Source organism: Bradysia coprophila, unplaced genomic scaffold (assembly GCF_014529535.1).
Source record: "Bradysia coprophila strain Holo2 unplaced genomic scaffold, BU_Bcop_v1 contig_138, whole genome shotgun sequence".
NCBI classification, from domain to species: Eukaryota; Metazoa; Arthropoda; class Insecta; order Diptera; family Sciaridae; genus Bradysia; species Bradysia coprophila.
In genome coordinates this window covers 9,327,908-9,350,167 of record NW_023503409.1, presented here as the reverse complement: position 1 = coordinate 9,350,167, position 22,260 = coordinate 9,327,908, and the positions used below count along the sequence as shown (strand labels likewise).

At 35.2% G+C, this 22,260-nt stretch overlaps 1 protein-coding gene across 3 annotated transcripts in view; it reads right to left on the bottom strand.

The window, feature by feature from the left end:
- Window positions 1-232: 232 nt before the first annotated feature.
- Window positions 233-22,260, bottom strand: part of LOC119073978 (serine/threonine-protein phosphatase 4 regulatory subunit 1-like) — a 36,719-nt gene continuing 14,691 nt past the window's right edge. Inside the window, exons 1-12 of one of the 3 annotated variants that reach the window (XM_037179887.1) lie at window positions 20,483-20,646; window positions 12,868-12,977; window positions 5,035-5,171; window positions 4,820-4,975; window positions 3,471-3,638; window positions 3,107-3,390; window positions 1,881-2,989; window positions 1,516-1,816; window positions 983-1,427; window positions 789-917; window positions 562-724; window positions 233-488 (exon numbers count right to left, since the gene is read on the bottom strand). In XM_037179887.1, coding sequence (XP_037035782.1) covers window positions 412-488; window positions 562-724; window positions 789-917; window positions 983-1,427; window positions 1,516-1,816; window positions 1,881-2,989; window positions 3,107-3,390; window positions 3,471-3,638; window positions 4,820-4,975; window positions 5,035-5,055 — 2,853 coding nt within the window. In that variant the 5' untranslated portion in view covers window positions 5,056-5,171; window positions 12,868-12,977; window positions 20,483-20,646 and the 3' untranslated portion in view covers window positions 233-411. Of the gene's footprint in view, window positions 489-561; window positions 725-788; window positions 918-982; window positions 1,428-1,515; window positions 1,817-1,880; window positions 2,990-3,106; window positions 3,391-3,470; window positions 3,639-4,819; window positions 4,976-5,034; window positions 5,172-6,158; window positions 6,177-12,867; window positions 12,978-20,482; window positions 20,647-22,260 lie in introns of those variants that run through there. The other 2 variants (XM_037179886.1, XM_037179888.1) reach the window with 2 other exon arrangements.

Below are 22,260 nucleotides of genomic sequence, written 5' to 3'. Positions count from 1 at the left end.
TGAAATGTAGATCGTCTCAGTTTGTACACAATAAACGTCTGAACTCCATTACCGTTTTGCCATGTTTTTTTAACCTTTAACTCTATCGGAAGACTCATTACAGACAGAGTCTGAGCTTGAATCGAGCTTTTCTGGGGGGTAGGGAACCAATTTGTTTATTGAGCATTCGTTGCTGCTGGGACAGAGATTGTAGTGATTTTGAATTATCCGAATTGAAAAGTCAAAGTTTCTCTCGGTTTTTCTTTGTTCTTTATTCTTGTGGTTCAATTCTAATGAAAATTTAAATAAAAATTCTAGAAATTGTACAAATGTTCTTCTTTATCTTCATCTCCGTTACATTATATTGCTTCGTATTGTTGTTTTACATTGGTTTTTGTTTTAATTTTTATAATGGCAACTATGGATCGATCCTCACCTATCATTAGCAACAAATTTAACATCATTATCGCCATCACATTGTAACATTATCAACGTCTCCGTCATTGGATCTGTGTGCAAAAAAAAAGAAAAAAAAATATTTTAACAAATTCATCGTTCCACTCATTCCGCAAAAACACTTACGATTCAACTGTGTAAGCAAATGTGGATGGTAAGAGAACAACAGTGACAATAGTCTACCAACAGCCAGTCGAATGTTTGGAATTCTGTCCTTTGCCAACACCAAAATGGGTTGAAGGAAATCACGCTCAATAACCTCAAACGGTGGGGAATTCGGTTTTTTAATCTGTTTTGCGGGAATTCAAATTAGTTAAATCAATTCGACCTGTACGGACAGTGAGTCTACGAACCATCAGTTCACAAATATTGAGGAACATTTGTCTTCGTCGCCAGTGAACGTGCTGCGCAAAGTCCTCAACCAAAAATTCGACTAAATACTTGAGCTCTATCGGTGAGCTGGTACAACATTTCTCCGCAATCTGCAATCGGTCGAATTTGTGTCAGCAAATTGCCGGACGGAATGGAGGAAATTTGTGTAACTTACCGCTTCCATTGCAACAGTCCGGACAGCACTAACTTTATCAGTGAGCAGTGCTATAGCCATTCCTGTCACCCAAATCAAGTAATTGATGCAATAAACACGACCATACGTTGCGATCAGGTGCAACAGTTGTCGTGCCAATTCCTCACGGAATCGCCAGTTCGAATCATTGTCGCATTGCAGACATTCACCCAAATTGGCGATGACTTTTGCATGCTCCTCGATATCGATGACGCTCAAGAATGTCGGCAGATTTTTCAGCGCCTCAATTTTCACTTCATCCAAATCCTTGAAAAAGCCCAAAAATATCGGCAACAAATCACGGTGCGTATTTTCGCGGCCGATGATCAACGCAATTTCACAAATGAACATCGCTATGGTCTTGCGAACTTTCCACTGAATGTCTGAAGTCAAATACAGCAGCAAATCGTATGTGAGGTGCCAGTTTCTGTAAAACAACAATGGACAGAGCATCAGCAATGAAACCATCTGGATCGGTCGTAAATTTGGCAAAATAAGATGGTTCGGAAACTCACTCTTTCTGCAGCGTTAAAACGACCGCCGGGAAGTTATACACACAATACATGTTGAAGTCACTGTCGGAAAATAGTTCGACCGATGCGAAATACTCGATCAAATACGGTGGAACGATTGGTTGATTGAAGAAGGACATACTCGGGTCACCTGCTGGGCCCACGCACTTTGCTTTTAATTTATCCACTTTCTGCTTGTGAGCCTCATCGGGAGGTTCGTTCGCCTGTAAGGTTTCTACAAATTCTGGATTCGTCGGAATAACAAGTTTCGGACTGGTGGGAACGAGTGATTTGATGAAGTCTTCTGCAACGAAAGTAACGACAGATTTGCGTGACTGAAAATTGTACAGAGAATCAATTTGCATTACCTTGCGCCTTTTTTAGTTCGCGTTCCCTTAACAGGCCCACTTCTTTATCGACGTCAATGGTACCCAGATCTTCTTTCCAGAAGTTGAGTCCGTTGAATTCTGCTAGTTCATCCACATCAATATCCTCATTCTCATTCAATGGTTGCGGTTGAGCGGGCGATTGGTCGGCTTCCGTTCTCGTCGGCACATCCTCGTCCTCATTTATTTGCGATGTTCCTTTCCGTCTCAACGTTACGTTTGTATTGTCTATGACCATAGTATTACACTCTGGCTGGGATGCAGGTTTCTTTTGCCACGGAAAGATTTTGAACGACGTCTTCAAATCACCGTTCGGATAATGTGAATGATGCAGGGAACTGGGCGGAATTTCCGCTGGTACTTGGCCAAACATTCTAAAACGAATTTCAGCTTTTCTGCGTTTAAGTCTTTCCTCTGCCGTTAACATCAATATAACCCTAGCGTCTTTGTTACGTCGTCTAATTTCCGAATTGGTTGTCTCTCGTATTTGGGCCACCAATTCGCGTAGGCCATCGGGCAATTTGTTTAATATTTCGTTTGAGAAGTTATCGTTAAAGTCATCGACATATTCCTCGTCATTCAGGAATTCTTTCTTCTCGTCCACGTTCTCCATGAAGTTCTCCTCCAAATTGTCCTCCACGTTCTCCATGAAGTTCTCCTCCATGTTCTCCCCCAAGCTCCCCATTAAGTTCTCCATCGTATTACTTTCGGCAACGTCGACGAACGTTAACTCTTCAATAGCTCTATTATCATCACCACTATCTGAACAGGGACCAGAACTACAACCGCTACTTGTGTCATCATCATCGACTATTGTATCGTTCAACTGCTGTTGATCTTGCTGCTTCCTGACAAAGGTTTGACTTTCGACCGGATCCCGTTTTATCGAATTGAAGATGCGCGAGTATACGCTGTGAAATTGGTGTGCGTTTATGTTCTGCTGATCCATGAGGCTACCCGACTGAACGGAAAATGTTTCACCGATTAGGAATTTGCGATACGGATTGGTTTCGGCTGAGTCAAGTATGCTGCCCGATTCATCAGAACGAGGCGTTGCAAACGTATTTTCTTCGGTAAAGCTATTTTGTGATCTGCAAACAGAAAGATAACTAAATTGTAGTTTGGCCGAGATGACAAGAACCATTAACCATTTCAAACTGATCGAGTGGCTACGAAAACAATATGGTTCAGTTGAGGGCTTTACTCACTTTGTGTCATTCGCTTTCGATGTTATGTACAATTTGCCAGATGATCCATAAGCCAGTTCGATGGCACATGGTTGAGCAAATGTCGCAATAAATTGTCCTAGATTTTTAAACGCAGATTCGCTAACAAAACGTGTTAAATCGTTCAGCAGATTAAATGCAATCGGTGCCAATGTATCCCGTCGTCGTTGTAATGAACAGGTTAGTGCCACCTTCGGCAGAGCTTTTGCCGCTGATTTTCGCACACTCCAAGCAGTATCTTCGCAGAGTAGAGTAAAAATTGGAAGCTGCATCGGATGGAAACAGAGAAAATGTTCTGCGTTAGAAAAAGGACTGTGAACAGACTATATAAACGTGAGGTTCTAACCAGCTTTTCTGCGGATATTTCGCCGAGTACATAACAAAATACGGGAAAGTAGTCGGTGCTCCATCGTCGAACCATGTAGTTACCATGCTGGCACAGTTCGATAAATCGTTCAAGTACACGCGTGCAAAAATCATTTGGGCCCATCAATGTAGCTAGCAGTGCCATCAGCTAAATAATCAACAAAAGAACCAAATAAATGAACAATCGTAACGAGATATGCCAAATTGTGTGATCGAAGCTGAGCGTTTATTTCGTAAAATTTCTTAAGGATAAAAACATCTGCGCGTCCACTCATACTGATGGTAAACTGATTTTGTCTGAGCTCATCAAAGCTGGCTGTGATATGAAAGTTACAATAAAACATTTCACAACCACTTTGAGAGCTCAGCCATTCTCTTTAAAGTATTCTTGTAGCAGCGCAACAGGTCCTGCACAACAACATAATGATATTGACCTGTCACATTCGGCTATTCATCTGTTATCGATAACGACGACAAGCTCTAGGTAATATGGTCCTGTCCTTTATATAGAAAAATGAATGTTAAAAACATTGAAGTACAAGATTTGAAATCAACCGATTGAAAACACTTTGATCGATTGAAGTAATAGAACCGATAAACCACTTAAGTAACATTTACAACTTAACTGACCACCTTTCCACCACTAATCGCATCAATCTCTAACAATGTTAAATCACTTCACGTCAGATCGATCTCCAAGAAATACGTAACGCTCTTCAAAGCTGGCTGTGATATGAATTTAAATTTAACATTTCACAGCCACTTTGAGAGGCGATACAGATTTCACATCAATTGTTTGCTGAAAATCACAAAATAAAATGTATTTCTCTTCTCTGTACTAAACCACCAAACTCGTCAAAATGGCTGTGATATGACAAATAGCATAAGCACAACACGACCATTTTCACGAAGTGGTAATTAAGATTTTGATGATCCGTTTTCCAAAAACAAATTAACAAATCGTACAACACTAACGACTTAATATCTGAATGGATGACGAAAGCTCAGTCTACAACAAAGCTCATCAAAATGGCTGTGATATGATTGAATACTGGCACATTTCACAGCAATTTAATGAGCATTGGCATAGACTTCATAACGTTCGCACTGTCACTACACTTAACTTTTGGCTGTTGAAAATCAATAATTTATTTGAGGATGAAATTCTGGTCGATCATTGAAAATATGCATTGCTCATCAAAGCTGGCTGTGATAGAATTTCAAAAAGCACTAAGACAACCAATCCTGATGGCGAAGCATATTCTCCGTTAATTGTTTTCACTCAAATGTCGCTAGACAGATCGAATCTAAATCTAAAATTAAACCCACCTCAATAGCGTTCGAGTAATGGTCGACCTCATTATTCCTGATAGGAAAATTGGATAGCCGAACGACTGACACGCAAACAATATTCCTGAGTGTGTCTGTGTCCAAAGCCGTCTTTTCCAGGAAATTTTTGACATTATAGAAGGCAGTTTTTCGCAGCTAAAGATGAATGGGAATTAGTCATTTTACGAGGGTGAAAAAAGAGAGTTCAAATCAACCTGTGGGTCAGAATCTTCCATACTAGAGAGCAAAGCATCCAAATATCGAACACCCAAGCCGAAGTCATCGCGAAGCTGTATTAGTTTTCGGACGATCTCCGGAAGCTCAGTCAGTAGGGCCAATCGAACTGTTGCTTCTGTAAAGAGAAAAATAGAATTTTGAATTGAATTGGTTATTAATTGGATCATCATATTTGGTCGTTAAACATTTTCAAAACATAAATATGCGAAGTTGCTGTTCCAGAGTTAAATGAAGTAAATTTTGTGAAACGACTTAGGTGACCGTGACTCGCTAATTTTTCTTCTTATTTTTCTTGCCGAATAAACGAACTCAAATCAAACGGAAAATTCCATTACCATATTTATGTACTTATAGTATTACACACGTAGTACTTATAGAGTCAATCGTTTCATTATTAATTCTTCCAGAATTCTATTATGAGTCTCAAGCAAACTTTTTTTTGTGATTACCAAACATAATCTCCGATTATTTTCTTTTCGGTTAGCACGAAACATTTTATTCTTTCGAGTGAGTATATCATTATGTATTATATGCCATATAACAATAATAAATCGGACTGAATTAATTATTTACCAATGCGTAATATGCGCACATAAAACATGTCTTGGAATGGCATTCTGCATCCTCCCGAAGATGAATTTTTTCTTCATTTTTTTTACCAAAGATTTCTCAATTTTTTTAAAAATTGTCAACGCTTGGGAGGGGTTCGTAAACGCCCAACAACACATTTTTACTCGGGTTATTATGTCACCATTAAAATAAATAACTTTGGTAATACCCATTATCAGAATTCAAAAAAGAAGAAGATGTAGAAGAAGAAATGGACTGTCGTGCAAGGACTGTACCATGAAACGAATGTACAATCCATTCCACAAAATGTTCATCAATGACACCATTATTTCGAGCTTTATTGGTACACTTGTACTATCGAAGACATAAATAACAAAAATCGGCCGAAAACCACCAAAGACTGAAGTTTGTTTTGTAAAGTTTGAATTTAAGCGGAAACAACAGTAGAAAAGCTTCTATAAATAGGAAAATCAAATCACTGAACTACAATTGATATGTTGAATTTAACTTTGTTTCTTTTTTCCGCTCTTACCGTCACATCACTCTGACGATCCAAATACGCGGTCTAATGGTCTACCAATAATTCATCATCGAAACTTATCATAATTCCATTATTTCCATCTTAAAGCGTTAGTTACTTCGATTTTTGTTGCGCATTTTCTTCACGCCTTGCACTACACCCTAAATTGAGGTTATGTGTCATATTGTTCGCTGTATAGTATATATACTGCCTAATATTCCAACAATTTACACTCAATGGTAAAATCCTTTTTTTTTAAATTGAAAATTGGAAAATGTTCACTTAGTTCTAACATTTGCACATTCAACCATTTTCTTTCCCCGTAGCTTCGATTACGAAAATGAATATTTATGAAACAATTTTTTGTTATATTAAACAACAGGCACACGGTATAAACTTCCAATGTCTTGGATACAAAAAAGAATAATATTTTTTTCTCCCTTCCTGTGTATCTTCTAACAAAAATATTTACATTCTCCGTCTACAAGTAGCCTCGGAAAATGTGATTTTCTTTTGAATTCGAATGCAAACATCAATTTTCCAAAACTTAAACCATATTAGAATCGGATTGTAATAACAAAAAATGCGTGGGAAACCGAACTGTGTAACAACTTTACTTGAAAATTCACAATATTGCAAGCAGACACTACATTTTTTTCTCGTTCAAAATTGTTCTACACTACACTCCCTACATACAATATCATACACCGTAGTATAACAAAAATAGAAATATATAAATTTGTGTGGATGTATTGTGTGTGTAATGTTCGTGGAAATGGTGAAGAGCGCGCAGATTTTAGAAGATAGATGTGGTGTACAATGAGTTGAGTAAATTAGTACGAGAATAGATGGGTGAAAGAAAATATAATGCTGGGAAAAAGAAGAAAAAAAATGATTAAAAATCGGTAGCGTGTGTGTCTTGATACCAGAAAAATTGGAAGTTGAAGGAAGGCACACACAAAATGACCATACGAAAATTGCCTTTATTTTACAACTATTACTCGGAAAATGTAGTAAAAAGAAGCGCTAAAACAAAAAAAAATTGATTGACGGCATTCTTGTGTTCGATACCGACTCCGTTTTCTAAAAGGGCGTTCATCGTGTTATCATCCGAAGGTTAAGCGAAAGGAAGGGTATGTATGTCTTCTAAAACAGTATGAGTTTTCTTTCCCTAGGTACAACAGTTAAATAGAAATTAAAATAACACAGCGGCATCTCCTCCGGCACATATACAATACATACATACACACACACTGAGGCAAAGGCACACTAATACAATACAAATATTTTATAAACCGTAATACACAGTAACCGTATACGAAGAAAATATTTCCTTTTTGGAACCCATGTAGAAAGTAAAAATTTTAGCGCAATCGCAAACGACACCGTCCACTGAATATTCATTCCCATTTATACACACATTTTCCGTTTCGGTTTTTGATAGTATATATACGGCAGAATGATGTAGAGTTTTCAGAGCATATTTTCAGTTCAATTTTCTTGTTGTTTTTCCAACTACCCCCGAAAATATCATAAATTTTGTGTGCAACCATCGCGGCTGTGCATCATATCGCTGAGTGTGAGTACAAACACAGAACACTTTTGGGGAACGAGTCTCTCTTTACGGTCTTGGGCGTTTAACAGTAGCATTATATTGATCGATAAAAATTTTCTTCTAAATTTCATTCTATTGAAAGATAGACGAACCCAGGGGTTAATGTATAAACGTTAAAGGAATTGTGCTGTTATGTATATGACTAGACCATTTTTCGTACATTTTCACATTTAGTTTTGGAGAAATTATTTTCTATTTTGATGAATTATGGGGGATTTATATCGTTTATGCATCACATCGACGTCAAAATCATTATGATTTCGTAGAGACAGAGTCTTGGTTCGCAGTAAAATTGTCAAACCGAATTTTCGGACCGGAGCAGTGTGAACATTTTCGCTTTGAAAAATATGGCAGAAATTGACAGATTAATTAAAATTAAAATCGGAATAGACAAGCCATCTCCAGCATTACATAATGTATATATACGAATGTAAATTGATGATACGAGCATAATGGCTAACGGAATGATTTTAATTAAATCTATCGCAATGTCCATGACCACGTTTCACGGGCGTGTGCAAAGGATTTGATATACCTTTAAAGATTAAGTAAATTACATATAGTCAGTCACACATGACTGTGTGTTTGATGATTCTATTAAGATGAACTATATATTATGTGCTATACCTACACAAAAAAAAAGTATTTGCAGAAAATTAATGTGAATGACTTTGTATACAACAGCTAAAAATACATTTCTTGGCAAAGCCGTCAAAGTAGCCAGACAAACTTTATTTTAGCATCACAACATATATTATTTTAAACAGTTAAAATAGTCTCATATAACACAATAAAGACCAGTTGTAAAGACGGAACGGGTTTAATTTTAATATGATGAATAGTGGATTTTGGTATAAATTGTCTACGGTGAATTTTATTCCTGAATGCAAAACGAACTTTTTTTTCTTTTTCTTTTCGAAACAAGTTGTAAAAGGAATGGATTAAAACTTCAAAGATTGAGAACATTTCCAAATTGCAGTTCGACATTCGGTTGTGCACAATTTATTTGTCTAATTTTATCTCTAATCAAATTAGGGAAAGTCAAAAGAAAAATGTCCAATTTTGCATCGTCTGAAACCGGTGGATCCTTCATTTAATTCAGCTAAAGAACAAACATTCTTTCGTCGTTCGAATGGTATTTGTTGTTGTAGCAAAATGTATGTTCACGCTAGCGAAGTGATAGATTTTGTGTAAATAATTCTAACTTGCCGTTTGTGTATATGCTGTACTGCAGAAATTATTTTACTGACAGCACACCCGGAAAATGAGTCATTATACTTCATTGCAAAACACATTTACCGGTGGGCTTAGTGAGAACAGTAGCTCATGTTTGAAACTTTATATTTTGCCTAGTGACTTCAGCTTCTGCTGGAACCCGCACACCTGACAAAATTGAAAGCTCCAAACAAGGACGCAGTCTGATTTAATTCTAAACATATCTCATTCATCAATTCATCGTCGGCCATACATTATTTAATGGATCTGGTTGTTTAGTGCGATTCGCAACTGAAATAGTGCACCGACCAACGAACTCTTAATAATTCGCGAATCGTCTAGAAATATTTTTAATAATTATTATCAAGACTGTATCCTAAAGACATAACATCATGGCTTTTCGTTATTGAAATAAACTGACTTTATCACGACATTTATTTTTAGAAATGCTCCTATTGCTTTGCGGCTGCGTCTTGTCGAGAGGCAAAAAAAATCGTACAAGCGAGTCAAAGTCGAAATATAAATTATTTATTAATATTTCAACAGTCATTCACAGCTTTTTTTTTCGTCTTTAAGATACTTATTTTTGTTCCAGACGTAAAGTCTGTTTATTTGCAACCGTCGTTTAAAAAAAAAATCAGTTTATAAAGAGAGCAGCAAGTTCCTTGAATGGACATTAGCATCAGTTAAGTTTAATTATTGTAAGCGAGACTGCAAAGACTTTTCATTTAACCAATGCCATCAATACTTGGAATCTATTAATCAAACCCATTCGAAACAATAGGGTTCTCGATTAGGTTCTGCTTATACTTTCGTATTATAATGTCATGTGATAAACTAATGATCTGTTGAGAGGTCAGTACAACTACTTCAAGACAATTTCAATTATTCAGGTTAATCAAATATTTGATGCGGTAATAGAAGATATGAAGTGGCTATAAAAAGTGGCTGCTGCAAGGACTGGACTAATGTGCCAAAATGGCAAGGAGTGAAGGACAAATTTATACTAAAGTTCTTGCATAGAATCAAGTCAAAGCTACGCAAAAGACACTCAATCACTGTATCGTGTGATTTTCGATTCATTCAATAAAATTGAATCGAGCCTCATACTGTAAACTAGTTCTTAACATACACACTAATCCAAAAGAAATATCAAGCGAAACATTTTTAACAAAATTTAAACCGTCAGCAGCACCTCAACTGATACCCATACTCATAATGTTTGTGTGAATTCCGTCATGCCAAAGAATATTTGATTTAAAATAAAATGAATCTTGATATGGGACCTTCCGTTTTATCTTAATTTCCAATCCACAATGTCCCAAATGTCAGCATGAATCAAAGTGGAAGCTAAACGAAGAGCTTTTATTTGAAGTGTAATCCTAACTAAGCGCTTCAGAATTCCGCAAATTTAAGCTTCCGAACGAATGAGCCGGCCTATTTGTGTCTGTGTCTGGACTTAGATATAAAGGTTTTGCACACCAGTCGCACTTTGTTCGACATTCTTTTCTTCGTTCAGTAAATTTTTTATTTTTTTTAATAAATTTCTATAACAGAATCTTCACATTCTCATGCTATACTATCTCTTCATTGCCATATAGAAAACAAACAATCTAACGAATAGCAGATAGAAACGGAATGATCTTAAATGATAGGTCAAATACCAAAAAACGAAGCAGCAGAAGAGTAGAAAAAAAAACCTTGTCAAACAAAACCTATATACACATAACGTCGTCGTTTCTACAATTTATTAATCTTCTTGAAATTCGATAATCGTTCAAATTAGAATATGAATGAAAATGTTTCATGTTATATTTCCCACCATATCGTCGTTGTACGAACATATATATGGATGCTAATATTGTATGTATATATATATAGGAGTGCGATGCTGACGGTTAAAGAGTATTGTACTCACCCAGATGACGCTACACCAATAACATCAGTGTGAACGTATGAATATACAAAAATATTTATATCATAATGTATGTGACCGCATTGCTCATTATATATACAATGTATAAATACATGGAATGTGTACTTATTAGATCATATATTTATGTAAGTATAAAATTTGTGTTTGAAAACCGAAAGAGGTGGTGGCATGCATCAACATTATTATAATATATGTATATATATCACTCTATATAGCTTGCTGTGCTTCTCTATAGAGGCCCCGGTGTAGTATTTTATATTTTGTATTTATATACCGACATATTTTATGAAACAACATTTTACAATAGTAATATAATGTAATTCGAAAGATTCAATAATATACAAATGAAATGCAACAATATTAGAGATTTGGTTAAATTTTCATTCATAAAATTGTATTATTACACTTCGCGTTTTTATCGTTGTTATGATTGGGACGGTATTAATACTACGAGATATATATATATATGAACACATTATTGTATGTGGTGCACATACAATATGGGTAGGGTGTTGATTTAATGTGACTCTAGATAATTTTTGTTGAATTAAATATTTATAAGGAGAGAATTTGTACATACAAAAAATGTGTTATCTCGTTTCCGATTTTGTTTCTTTTCTTTTTTAAACGTGGTACCGACCGACCAAACGAAAATAAAATAACAAAACAACAACAACAACAACGCGGATTAAACTTTGGGTATTTCTGATTTCTCTGTCCCGTGTTGTTGAATGAAAAACGAAAATGATTTTTTAATAAACATTTTAAGAACTGGGAAGTGTAGCAGCAGGACCTATTTTTGCGGAATCGATTAATTGAATTTTTTTACCATTTGATGCAAATTCTTCCACTGCTTAATTATTGCCCAGCTAATACATCTATTGTTTAAAACATCACCCATTTTTCTATCTCATTAGTTTCATCACAAAGCATCGTATATAAAGCGACACTCATGGTATGTCGATAGCATATGAGTAGCATTTTTTTGAAAAGCTAGACAAATTTATCAACTGACGGTGACGGATACACTTTAATCTTTTCAGAACGTCTGACTATCGATTATCAACAAGGACGATAAATGTGGCCTGGTCACCCTTTCGCCTTTGTCTCTTAGATAACAAATTGTATGGCTAATGAAGTAATAGATTTGTCGACCGAAATATTTTTAGATAACAAAAATATCAGACTTCATTACCATTTGTAGGAGGGTAGAGGGCGACACCAATTTTGGACTGTCCATTGTTCGCAATTAACGCAAAACAAAGACTTTGAAAATATTGAGAATGCTCTTGGAGAGTCAGAAATCTGTCCCAAAGTTCATTCATCGATGCGACTATTTAAGAATTCATGAAAAACCGCCAAAAATGCAAGGAATCAACTTCGTAGAGAAACTTTGAAGAGAAAATTTGTTGAAATTTGAGAATTGATTTGTGTTTCCCATTTTCAATTGCCTTCGACCGACTAGATGTTACAAAATTCTTAAATAATTAATTTTGCCCACCCAGTTCAAATTTGAAATCACAACCGAAAAACAGAATCGTCGTAATTCAGTAATCAGTCAAAATTTTGCAAACGTGCAACCAAATCTATTTCAAAATTAACGTAAAATTTCACGGCTTCGTAGGAAGAAACAAAAAACGGTATCGTCACTCGAATAGCATCAGTCACTAAATCGTCTCACTTTTAAAGATTTCATAGAGGGGGGTACGTTAATGATACACACATTAAAATGCGACAAAAACGGAAGGAAGTTAAACTTTATTTTTAGATTGGAAAACATTATGAGATGCATATTGCATTATATACCATCCAGTTCAATAGACGATGCAACAACAAAAAAATATTTTTTTTCCCTATTTCGTGTGTGCTGTTGAACTGATCCGATGTGAAAATGTATTTTTATAGAAATGGAGTAGGTTGGTAACATTCATTATGAATGTAACGTGAAAACTTACCATCATCCTCCAATACTAGCAATAGAGTGGAACAGAATGTGCAAGCACTGCGCTCTATAAGTTCGGATTCTTTCTCTAATGCTTGGATCACATAACTGGCGTACCGTTGTCTGTAAAGAAAAGAAAAAGAAAATTTAGTAAAACATTAGGGTTGGTGTCCAGGTCATCAGTAGAATGCAATCCACTGATTAACACGTTTATGCTTAAAAGAACGATTAGTTTTGTTTGTTTGTATGTTCCATCAGGTTATTGCAACGATTCGTTTTTTTATTATTTCTTAATCTCTTTATTTCGATACAATGTTGGCATTTTGTATTGATGCGACGCGACATATCATTGAAAAAATACCGTACACAAGTTACGACCAGAACATGTACATAAGTGCATTAAAGCACCATTGACATTGTTGGACATATTTTTTTTATGTCTTCTCTCTACACTTCGTCAATAAATCAATCATAATAATTGCGTGCAGTATGATTACAATGTATTAATATGTAAAAAGAGACGAATCACGATTATGATAATAATTCACATTTTTATCAAGAATGGATGCCTAGATATGTTCAAGTGTATCCCATACCATGGAAATATATATATTTTTTGTGCACATTCAACTCGTCCATTCAACCATTCCGAAAGCACCATAAAGACATATATTTTACGTTTCTATTTGTTTTAAATGTCCCCCCATTATAGAAGTCCAAACATTCCAAAGTTAATATAAAATTTAGTAAAACTAAGTGTATACGAACGTGTGTTGTGTATACACATATAATAATAATAAAAATGTGATGTTTGCTAACTGAAATTAACTGTTAGGAATGTGCTATGCGGATATAAAAGAGCTAAAGACTAAAGAGGTGATGATGATGATGATGATGCTCTGCGATATGTATACACGATGAGGTGTCAAATACTCATCATAATATTGTTCAAGTCCATCTCTACATTCAAACAACAAATCAATTAACGATTATAAAACGTATATTCGAATGTTCGGAACACAAACAGAATGTTGAGTGGACGAAATATTTATGTTCCATTCGACATTTTTCATGTGTACATAGGCGATGGAATGTCGCTTTTATGATGATAAGTCTGTTTTATCGAGAACTATTCGATTCTGTGGCAATTAATAGACTTTTCAATGAATTTGAGACAATTCGTAGAATGACTGACGCTCTCTGCATGAAACATTAATCTGATTTGAAATGTTTGAATCATATTTCGGCGAAACTGAATGCTTTCAATTTTATGACTTTAGGACTCATTGAATGATATTCCATTTAGTTTGCTCTATGAGTGGACGCAGATTCTGGTCGTTTGTGTCGAGAAAAATGTTTTCTGCATTTTCCTGTTTGTGCTTGATTGACGCTATTTTTTTTAAAAATCAATTTTTATGGAGATCCAGTAGATTGTAATGGAATGTGCTACTCTGTGTTGAAAACCGCTATAGTCTATGTTTTTGAATCGATCATTGCCCTTGCAGGCACATATTTGTGCGTACGCTGTTCCCTACACAAAATATAACAACACGAAACGAATACAGAGAGGAAGAGAAAGAGGGAGGGAGAGAGAGAGAGAGAGGGAGAATATTATAACCAACTATCCAACGGCAATACATAACATAAATGAGTGAAATGAGGCATGAGCAGAGAATGTTTGGTTTCGTTTTAGGTGTAGCGTGTAGTAGGTTAATATGAAAAAGGAAAAGGATAACATCATCGGAATGTTACCAAACAAGAATAACGAAAAGAAGAAGAAGAAGAAAAAAATCGTATGAAAGAAACCTCTGTGGGAACAAATTTTGTTCAACTTCTAATAACAGAATTGTATTGATATGTTTTTGCCGTTCGTTCCACTACAATGTAGCATTTTTACTCGGAATTAAACAAATAGATGTAGATATATGGCTGATTAAATAAATGGATTTTTCTTTTACATTTTTTATAGATGAAATGAAACGAAACCGTAATCAAGTCAAATAAGAGGCAAATATTGGTTAGAGGACTCAATTTTCAATTCTCAAAAATAAACTTGAACTTGGGTTATGGCTTTTTCATTCAAAGACTCTTTATATTCCGTCTATTTACATTCATTCCGTGCACAACATTTTTTAATATAAAAAAATTTCCATGTATTAGAACAACCAAGCCACTTTATGCATATATATATAATACTACACTGAGCGCAATCGGTGGAATGATGAATGGCAGTATTAAAAAAACACACAGACAAAATAAGAAAATTAATATGCCTTCGCTTAAGTATGGTGTGTGTGTGTAGTGTATGTAGAAAACTACAAAAAAAAAACAACAACAACAGCAACACACAAATCAGTTTCCGTTTTGTTTTACCACAAGTATATTACGTAATATCCTGTGTTAATTTTCGCGTTCCCTTTTGAATTAAATCCTAGATAATTTGAAATTTGCAATAAGAAATTACGCTGCTTATCTACGTTCGGCAACAGTGAGCATTTTTAGTCAAATGAACGATCTTGAATTGCATAAGAAAAGTTGTTATAATTAACGGATTGAATGAATCTCCGACTATGTAAAAGGTGGAGGTAAATTTGTGCAGCAGTTTGTTCTGTCAATTCATAGAAGACGTGGTGTTTGTACGAGAATAAAAAGCGCAAATTTTCAGTTGTTTTTGTAAAAATACCAACTTTCGTACAAGACTACACGAAAACTAAACAAAAAGAGAAACGAAACATTTTCCCACAGAAACAGTTCGCCACATTTCATCACTGACTTATATTCCCCAAAAGCGTCGACTTATTTATACCTTCACCACCCACCATTCACACCATTCATTAGTATGAATTCCGTTGACAAAATGACCGTAGCCATAGATCAATTTATCAAGTTTAAAATAATTAATTTATTATTTCCGACTGATAAAGACCTGGACCTGAAGTCCGTATTTATTCAATGCAGGTGCTAAACAGAATACAAATATTTAGACACTCTTGGGACATGGAAATTTTTTTTATCAAAATAAATAACAACCAGCTCGGCAATTGTGTTCACGTAATTAATGGCACAAAAGTTGCTCCATTTTCCAGTGAATTTCGCCAAACTATGCACCTCCAACTATGTAAATTGGAACAAAAACTGAATGTTGAAAATCTGTTGTTAAACCGAGTACACACACGCTATTAATCCTATATGTGTACACAACGCCGTTCATCCAGCGCTAACATGCAATAACTCCATTTCCATGTTGTTCATGCAAATTTCAGTTTAGAGTCGACTTTGTCAACAAAAGTGCCAGTCAAATTTATCAGTTTTAATTGAAAAGGAAAGTATACCGACTGGCCACAAAATGTGGTGTCCAGCGTGTAATTACATTCACCTGAGCTTGTATTTAAATGATGAAAGTTATTTGAAGGACATTGTCACTTCATAGGAAATAACACACCATAAATACCACAAAATTCGTTCATTTTTTTCTCTCGATTCGGTAACCTTATTCCTCTTGCAACACTGGTTTCTATGTTGGCCAAAAAAAGACAATATTCAAAACCGAATCTATAAATTGGTATAAATTGAAAGGTACGAAACGACAACAGCTGCCCGCTAGACAGTCTTAATTGGATTTTATATTTATATTTTATACATCGTTGCAACATGTGCCGATGTATTGTGCGAATCAAAAGTGGCATTTGATCCACTTATATATTGCAAAAGGGAATTTTTTAATATTTCCCAGAATGTTGTGTGGGTTGTGTGTGGACCTAGACACGTTCATGTTCAATTTGAATTTTATCAAGAATTTCCATTGCAACGAGAAATTGTTTTCTAATAAAAATTCTTTCGGTCTGCATCTGCCCTCTAAATATGCACACAGCATTCCGACGAATAAGAAAATGTAAGAAACTTGTTGAGATGACCTATTATGGTGTTGACGACAATATTGCGGTAACGGAGTGTAACAATACGCAGTTTACCCCTGAGAAAAAGACTGGTAAAACCAAAACAGAAACAAAAAAAAACCAAACCAATGACCGATGACCCAGGATGGTGAGACGTTTTTTTTACCTTCATTATATCAACAACAACAAGTTGCTTTAATTTCGACCATCCCATTCTCTCCGAAACGTTTTAAACGCTTCATTAAAAACGTCGAGTGAAAAGGGCGTTGTATTGAACATAAAAAAAAGTTTACAAATTTAACCGTTAGTTAAGTAGCTTTTTAACAATGTTATTGGTTAGCATTAAGTTTCTCTTTAAATTCAAATTTGCTACAATGAACGTGAATCATCATATAATATGAATGTGTACATATATGTAGAGGTGTGCACCGCCGATTTTACGCCGGCGCGCCGCCGATTTTTTGCTAAATTTTCGGCGCGCCGCCGCCGAAAAATAATAGCTCACGCCGCCGCCGCCGCCGATTGTATTTTCGTCGCGCCGAAATTTTATACGTTTAGTGCTTTCAGAAATTTTAATGGGCGACAATAAATATAAACTTAAATTGAAAAATCTATACAAAAGTGTGTGCCTGAGTACATGTACAAGGTTTTAGCAAATGTTTATCGCTCTTAATTTATAAGTCAGGTTTCTATATGCTGCTATGTTTCTATATGCGTAGAAAGGAGTTTTTTGTTAAAATTTTTTTGTTGAAACTTTGGGTTTTTCTTCTTACTTGCACTGTACGACGGTGATTTTGTTTCTGATGCTACGATAGGGTTATCTTCGAAGTAGCTTTCTATAACGTATCCTATTTCTATCAGTAGATGGCAAGTGTTTTATGCATATTTTTAAATACTTCTTCTTCTTCTTTTTCAGCCTGTTTCTATCCACTGCTGGATGTAGGCCTCTCCAACTTCTTTCCATTTCGTACGATCCATTGCCATTTGCTGCCAGTTTGTACCTGCAATATTCTTAATTCCGTTTGTCCATCTCTCTGGTGGTCTACCTATAGCTCGTCTTTTATATGGTCGCCATATAAATACTAGTCCAAAGAAAAAGTTGGCTGCTGTCTTGGGAAGGGTATCGATGGATACTACTGAGGATGGTCAGATCACGCTGGCCCGAGACCGCCATCGATACCCGAGGTCGAAACAGCATTTGTCTTTTCTGTATCCTCACTTAACGTGAACTCTTGGGTACGTTACTCTATTTTCTGTGCATATAAGAGGAAGAAGAAGGAGAACAAAATTCAGTGAATCAGTCAAAACTACTGTAATTGTAAAGTGGCAAACTTAAGACCTTATGTGGAATTTGGGTGGAAAATGGCGCAAATCACGTGTTTTAGGAATTTATAAAGTGGAAAATCTTTCCGGTTTCAAGTTTTTTCGTCAAAAAGACGAGACACGGGTATCTTTATTTTCAATTTTTAGCTGCTTTATTTAAAAAATTTGGGAAAAAAATCATTTTGGCGTAGTCTATGCACTTATTACTTATAAATTTAAGTTTATCTAAATCTCTTATTTGCGAAAACCTTCTACTACGATCTCACTCCTTCATCGAAGATGGACTAAAGGCAACGGGAACGGTTATTGCATAAATCGAAAGATAATAGTAGTGAGTTTGCGTAAATGACATAAATTATAAGTTGGAAATAAGAAGCCTGCAGAACATCTGGTATGAAGATGTGACTTAAAATTTCCAAATTATAATTTGACTTATAGCTTACATGTCATTTACGCAAACTCATTAATCATTCTTGGATTCATTAAATTAGATGTTTTCAAAATAATAGGTGATTGTACATTGTACACAATATAAAAGGTGAGATACGCCTCAGTTGATTCCCCTTGTATAAGTGGTTGATACTTCAGATTGCAAGATAGTAAGATTTCAGTGTTCGGAAAAATGATTGCGCACGCTTTTTCAAATGTTTTTGCATTATTTTCGAAAGATTAGATTTTTTGTAAATCTATCGGCGCGCCGATCGGCGCACCGCCGCCGACTATAAATTTCTTCCGGCGCGCCGCCGCCGATCCCTTACCAGTCGGCGCACCGCCGCCGACTATTTTAAGATCGGCGCACACCTCTACATATATGTATAACCGTATGTAAGTGTCGTCGGTATTTCAGTACTTTTTTTTTCTTCTTCTTCTCTTGTGTGTGAACCGAATGCATGCATTTTTTTCCACCATTATAATCGCTCAATTGATGACCCCAATTTTGATTCTAGCTTTGGTTGAATCAAGAGAAGTGAAAAAAGGATGCTTGCACCAGTGTGTATACGAAATTGGACACTCAATTAAAAAACAACAAAAATGCTCCATAAAACATTGTATCTTCTGCAGTTAATATAGCCCATGGTTCTGTGTCAAAATATGTACATTCGGCTTGTGTACATATGAAAAATCATGTCTGCCTCCTCGGTATCAACCATTTACCAATAATGTAAAAAAAATGTCCAAAGATATCTTCCGGAATAAAATCAAAAAATGATTGGTACTGGTATGTAGTTCAACAAAAAAAAACGAATGAAACATGTGTTTGAAAATACGAACACTTCCGGTATTTTTTTTTTTAATTCTATACAAATAGCTTGTACAATGGTGTCTATATGTACATGTGTGGTGTGTGGTTTTAATACGAAAAATTCTATATGTGAGGAACATTGATAGTCAAAATAAAAACTGGCTTAGGCCTAATAATAATGTATCTAAGCATTTCGAGTTGTTTGCCCGACAGTGTAGACACTATTTTTGTGTGTATAATGGTAAGTTATATACCGAAAAAATAATGTTATATTCTGTAAGGCATTGAAAAGGGAAAAATGTCTCATTATATATAACGTAAGTCTCCTCTCTCTTCTCCGACACGGGAAAAAAATATATTTGTGAAGCTAGTGGAAAATACATTTGTGTATGTGTATGTGCTGTGATTGATGAGTTTTCATAGGAAAATGATTAAACTTGATGACGCAGTATGGAACAAGAGCAAGTGTTGGTTTTGGTATAACCGAAATCGTGAGAATGTATTCAAATTTTCAGATGAATTCTAAATTTAAGTTTTTATTTTAATTAAATTAAAATAATGTATTTCGTGTTTGCTAGCAATATTCTAATGCTGTAGAACTAACAAAATTTCTCGTTGGAAGGCATACAAAAAAAAAATTCTAAGAAATTGTTCCACTGGAAGGTGAGGAAAATTGGGAAAATTGAGTAAACAAAAATTTAATTGAGGAGAGAGAATTGAAATTAGAATGAAAATTAAAATTTTTCTTTTCGGATCGGCACCGACAACCGAATTTTTAATTCTGATTCTAACGAGGATACAAGAGCGCACTGAGCACATCAGAATGTACCTAACAGTCACATATTATTGAGTCATTTATATACTTTGCCAATCATTCCAAAAGTTAAGACAATAATTACACAATTGCATATTGAAATTAATTAACACCAAACCAATAAATCGTCGAAACAGATCGTTTCGATTTGATATACATTTCAAAATCATCGTCGCTTCAATTTTTTTTTTTGATTTTTTTTTGAACAAAATGGCTGCGGGTAAACAACAAGGCATGCACACCCAAAAAAAAACCGAGTTCGCTTAGGAACGTTATCAGCACATGGTATTCATAATACAAATTCTATCGAATTCCGTTTAAATACGAATTGTAAATTAAATTAGATACGCACCAGTTTCATATTAAATTAACAATTTTAATTTCATTGCTCAACAATAATTAAGGCGTCGCGACACATTTTTCGCGCAATTTTTCATTCTAACGACAGACAATAAGTCCCACCTTTAACAGCGCACCAATTCGAACTAATTCATCCACATACGACCGAATACCATACAACTAACTAACTTCCCACCATCAACACACAAACACACCATATTCGTTAACATCAATGCACAAATACATCGTTCTGACACTCTTCTAACACAGAAATAATAATAATAAAAAAAAAAAAAACAGAAAAATCGAACGACGCAATACAGCTACTGGAAGCAATTGCTTTGCCGTTGTCTGTCGCAGAGGTGAATGATTCAATGGTAGAGTAAAATGAAATAGTTGCGTACTGAGACAAGGAATATGAAAAAAAAAGAAGTAAAAAAACAACGATGCCACGTGCAACATGCAATCCACGTGGTGTTTTCGTTATTGTTTAAATAAAATTTAAAAAAATAAATAAATAAATTGTTGCACCCGCCAACAGGCTCAGATCCAACAATGTGAAATCAATTGAATCTCTTTGCGTTAAAGTGGCCACACTTTGGAATCGCAATGCATTTTAATGGCAAATTCACAGGAATTCGGAATTGCATATGGAAAGTGGCAAGTCCTACAGAAGAAGAAAAAATGTTATGGAAAGTGTGGTGTGGAAGAAAATTAAATGTGGGCGAAACATCTATCCGGGTTAAATGTGCACAAATTCGATGAATTTGAAATTCAGACTATTCATGGAAGTGTGTGAACATTCAGGCAAGTCATGGAATTTCCGTCAAAATATTGATGTCTGGTAAACATTCTTAACTATGTTAAAGGATGACATCAAGAAATTGTGAAATTTGGTTCTACATTCGAGAGAATAATTAAATTTAAGAAGTCGAATTGAGCTTGGGTTAATTTCAAATTTGAGAAATTGTGGCAATCAGTCGAAATTAGAGGAGCAATTTCCACAAAAATAGGGAAATTTCAAGTTACATCGTAAAAGATTTTTGTAAAAGCATGGAAGGAGCAAGCAGTGTGAGCGATTTACCGGACATAATTCCCAATATTTATCAAACAATATTCCTGTACTCAGGTACATAACCGACAAATTTATTCTCATAGAATGTACAGCTCAATCACTGACAGTGACTTATCGAATAGCTATTTGAAATGAGACGACAGCCGTCGAATTCATTGTTAAGCATGGTGAATTGATACCTATACACCAAACACACAATATAATTATTCCGAGGCACGTACATTTCTCAAAAGAAATTTAATTAACAAAATTTGCAAATGCAATATATGTTTGTAGAATTCGTTCGTGTTTCCAGACAATGTGCTTCATTTGAATTTTCTGCTATTTAGCACTTATTGCATGGTATTCAAATTTATCTATCGATTAAATGTTTGAATCGTTTATCCTGACGATGGTATATCATTATCGTTTTCGTGTATGATATGGGCCGTTAAAGAGGTTCGAGAACAATTAAGGTGGCACAAGAGTCGACCACAAAAGTGTTCAGCAACTTCGCAGTATTTTAGTACAGCAGATTTATTGAACGGTTGCATCTACAGTTTTAAGTACAATGCTACACGGGGTGGGAGCTATGAAATTTTAAATAGAAATCCACGCACGGGTTGCATCTAAATTGGAAAATCTGATAAGAGAAAAGTCTTTCATAATTTAAACCTGATCTCACAAATCACATTTAAAGTATAAATTACGTCCAGAACTCTATGTTCGTCAATTAT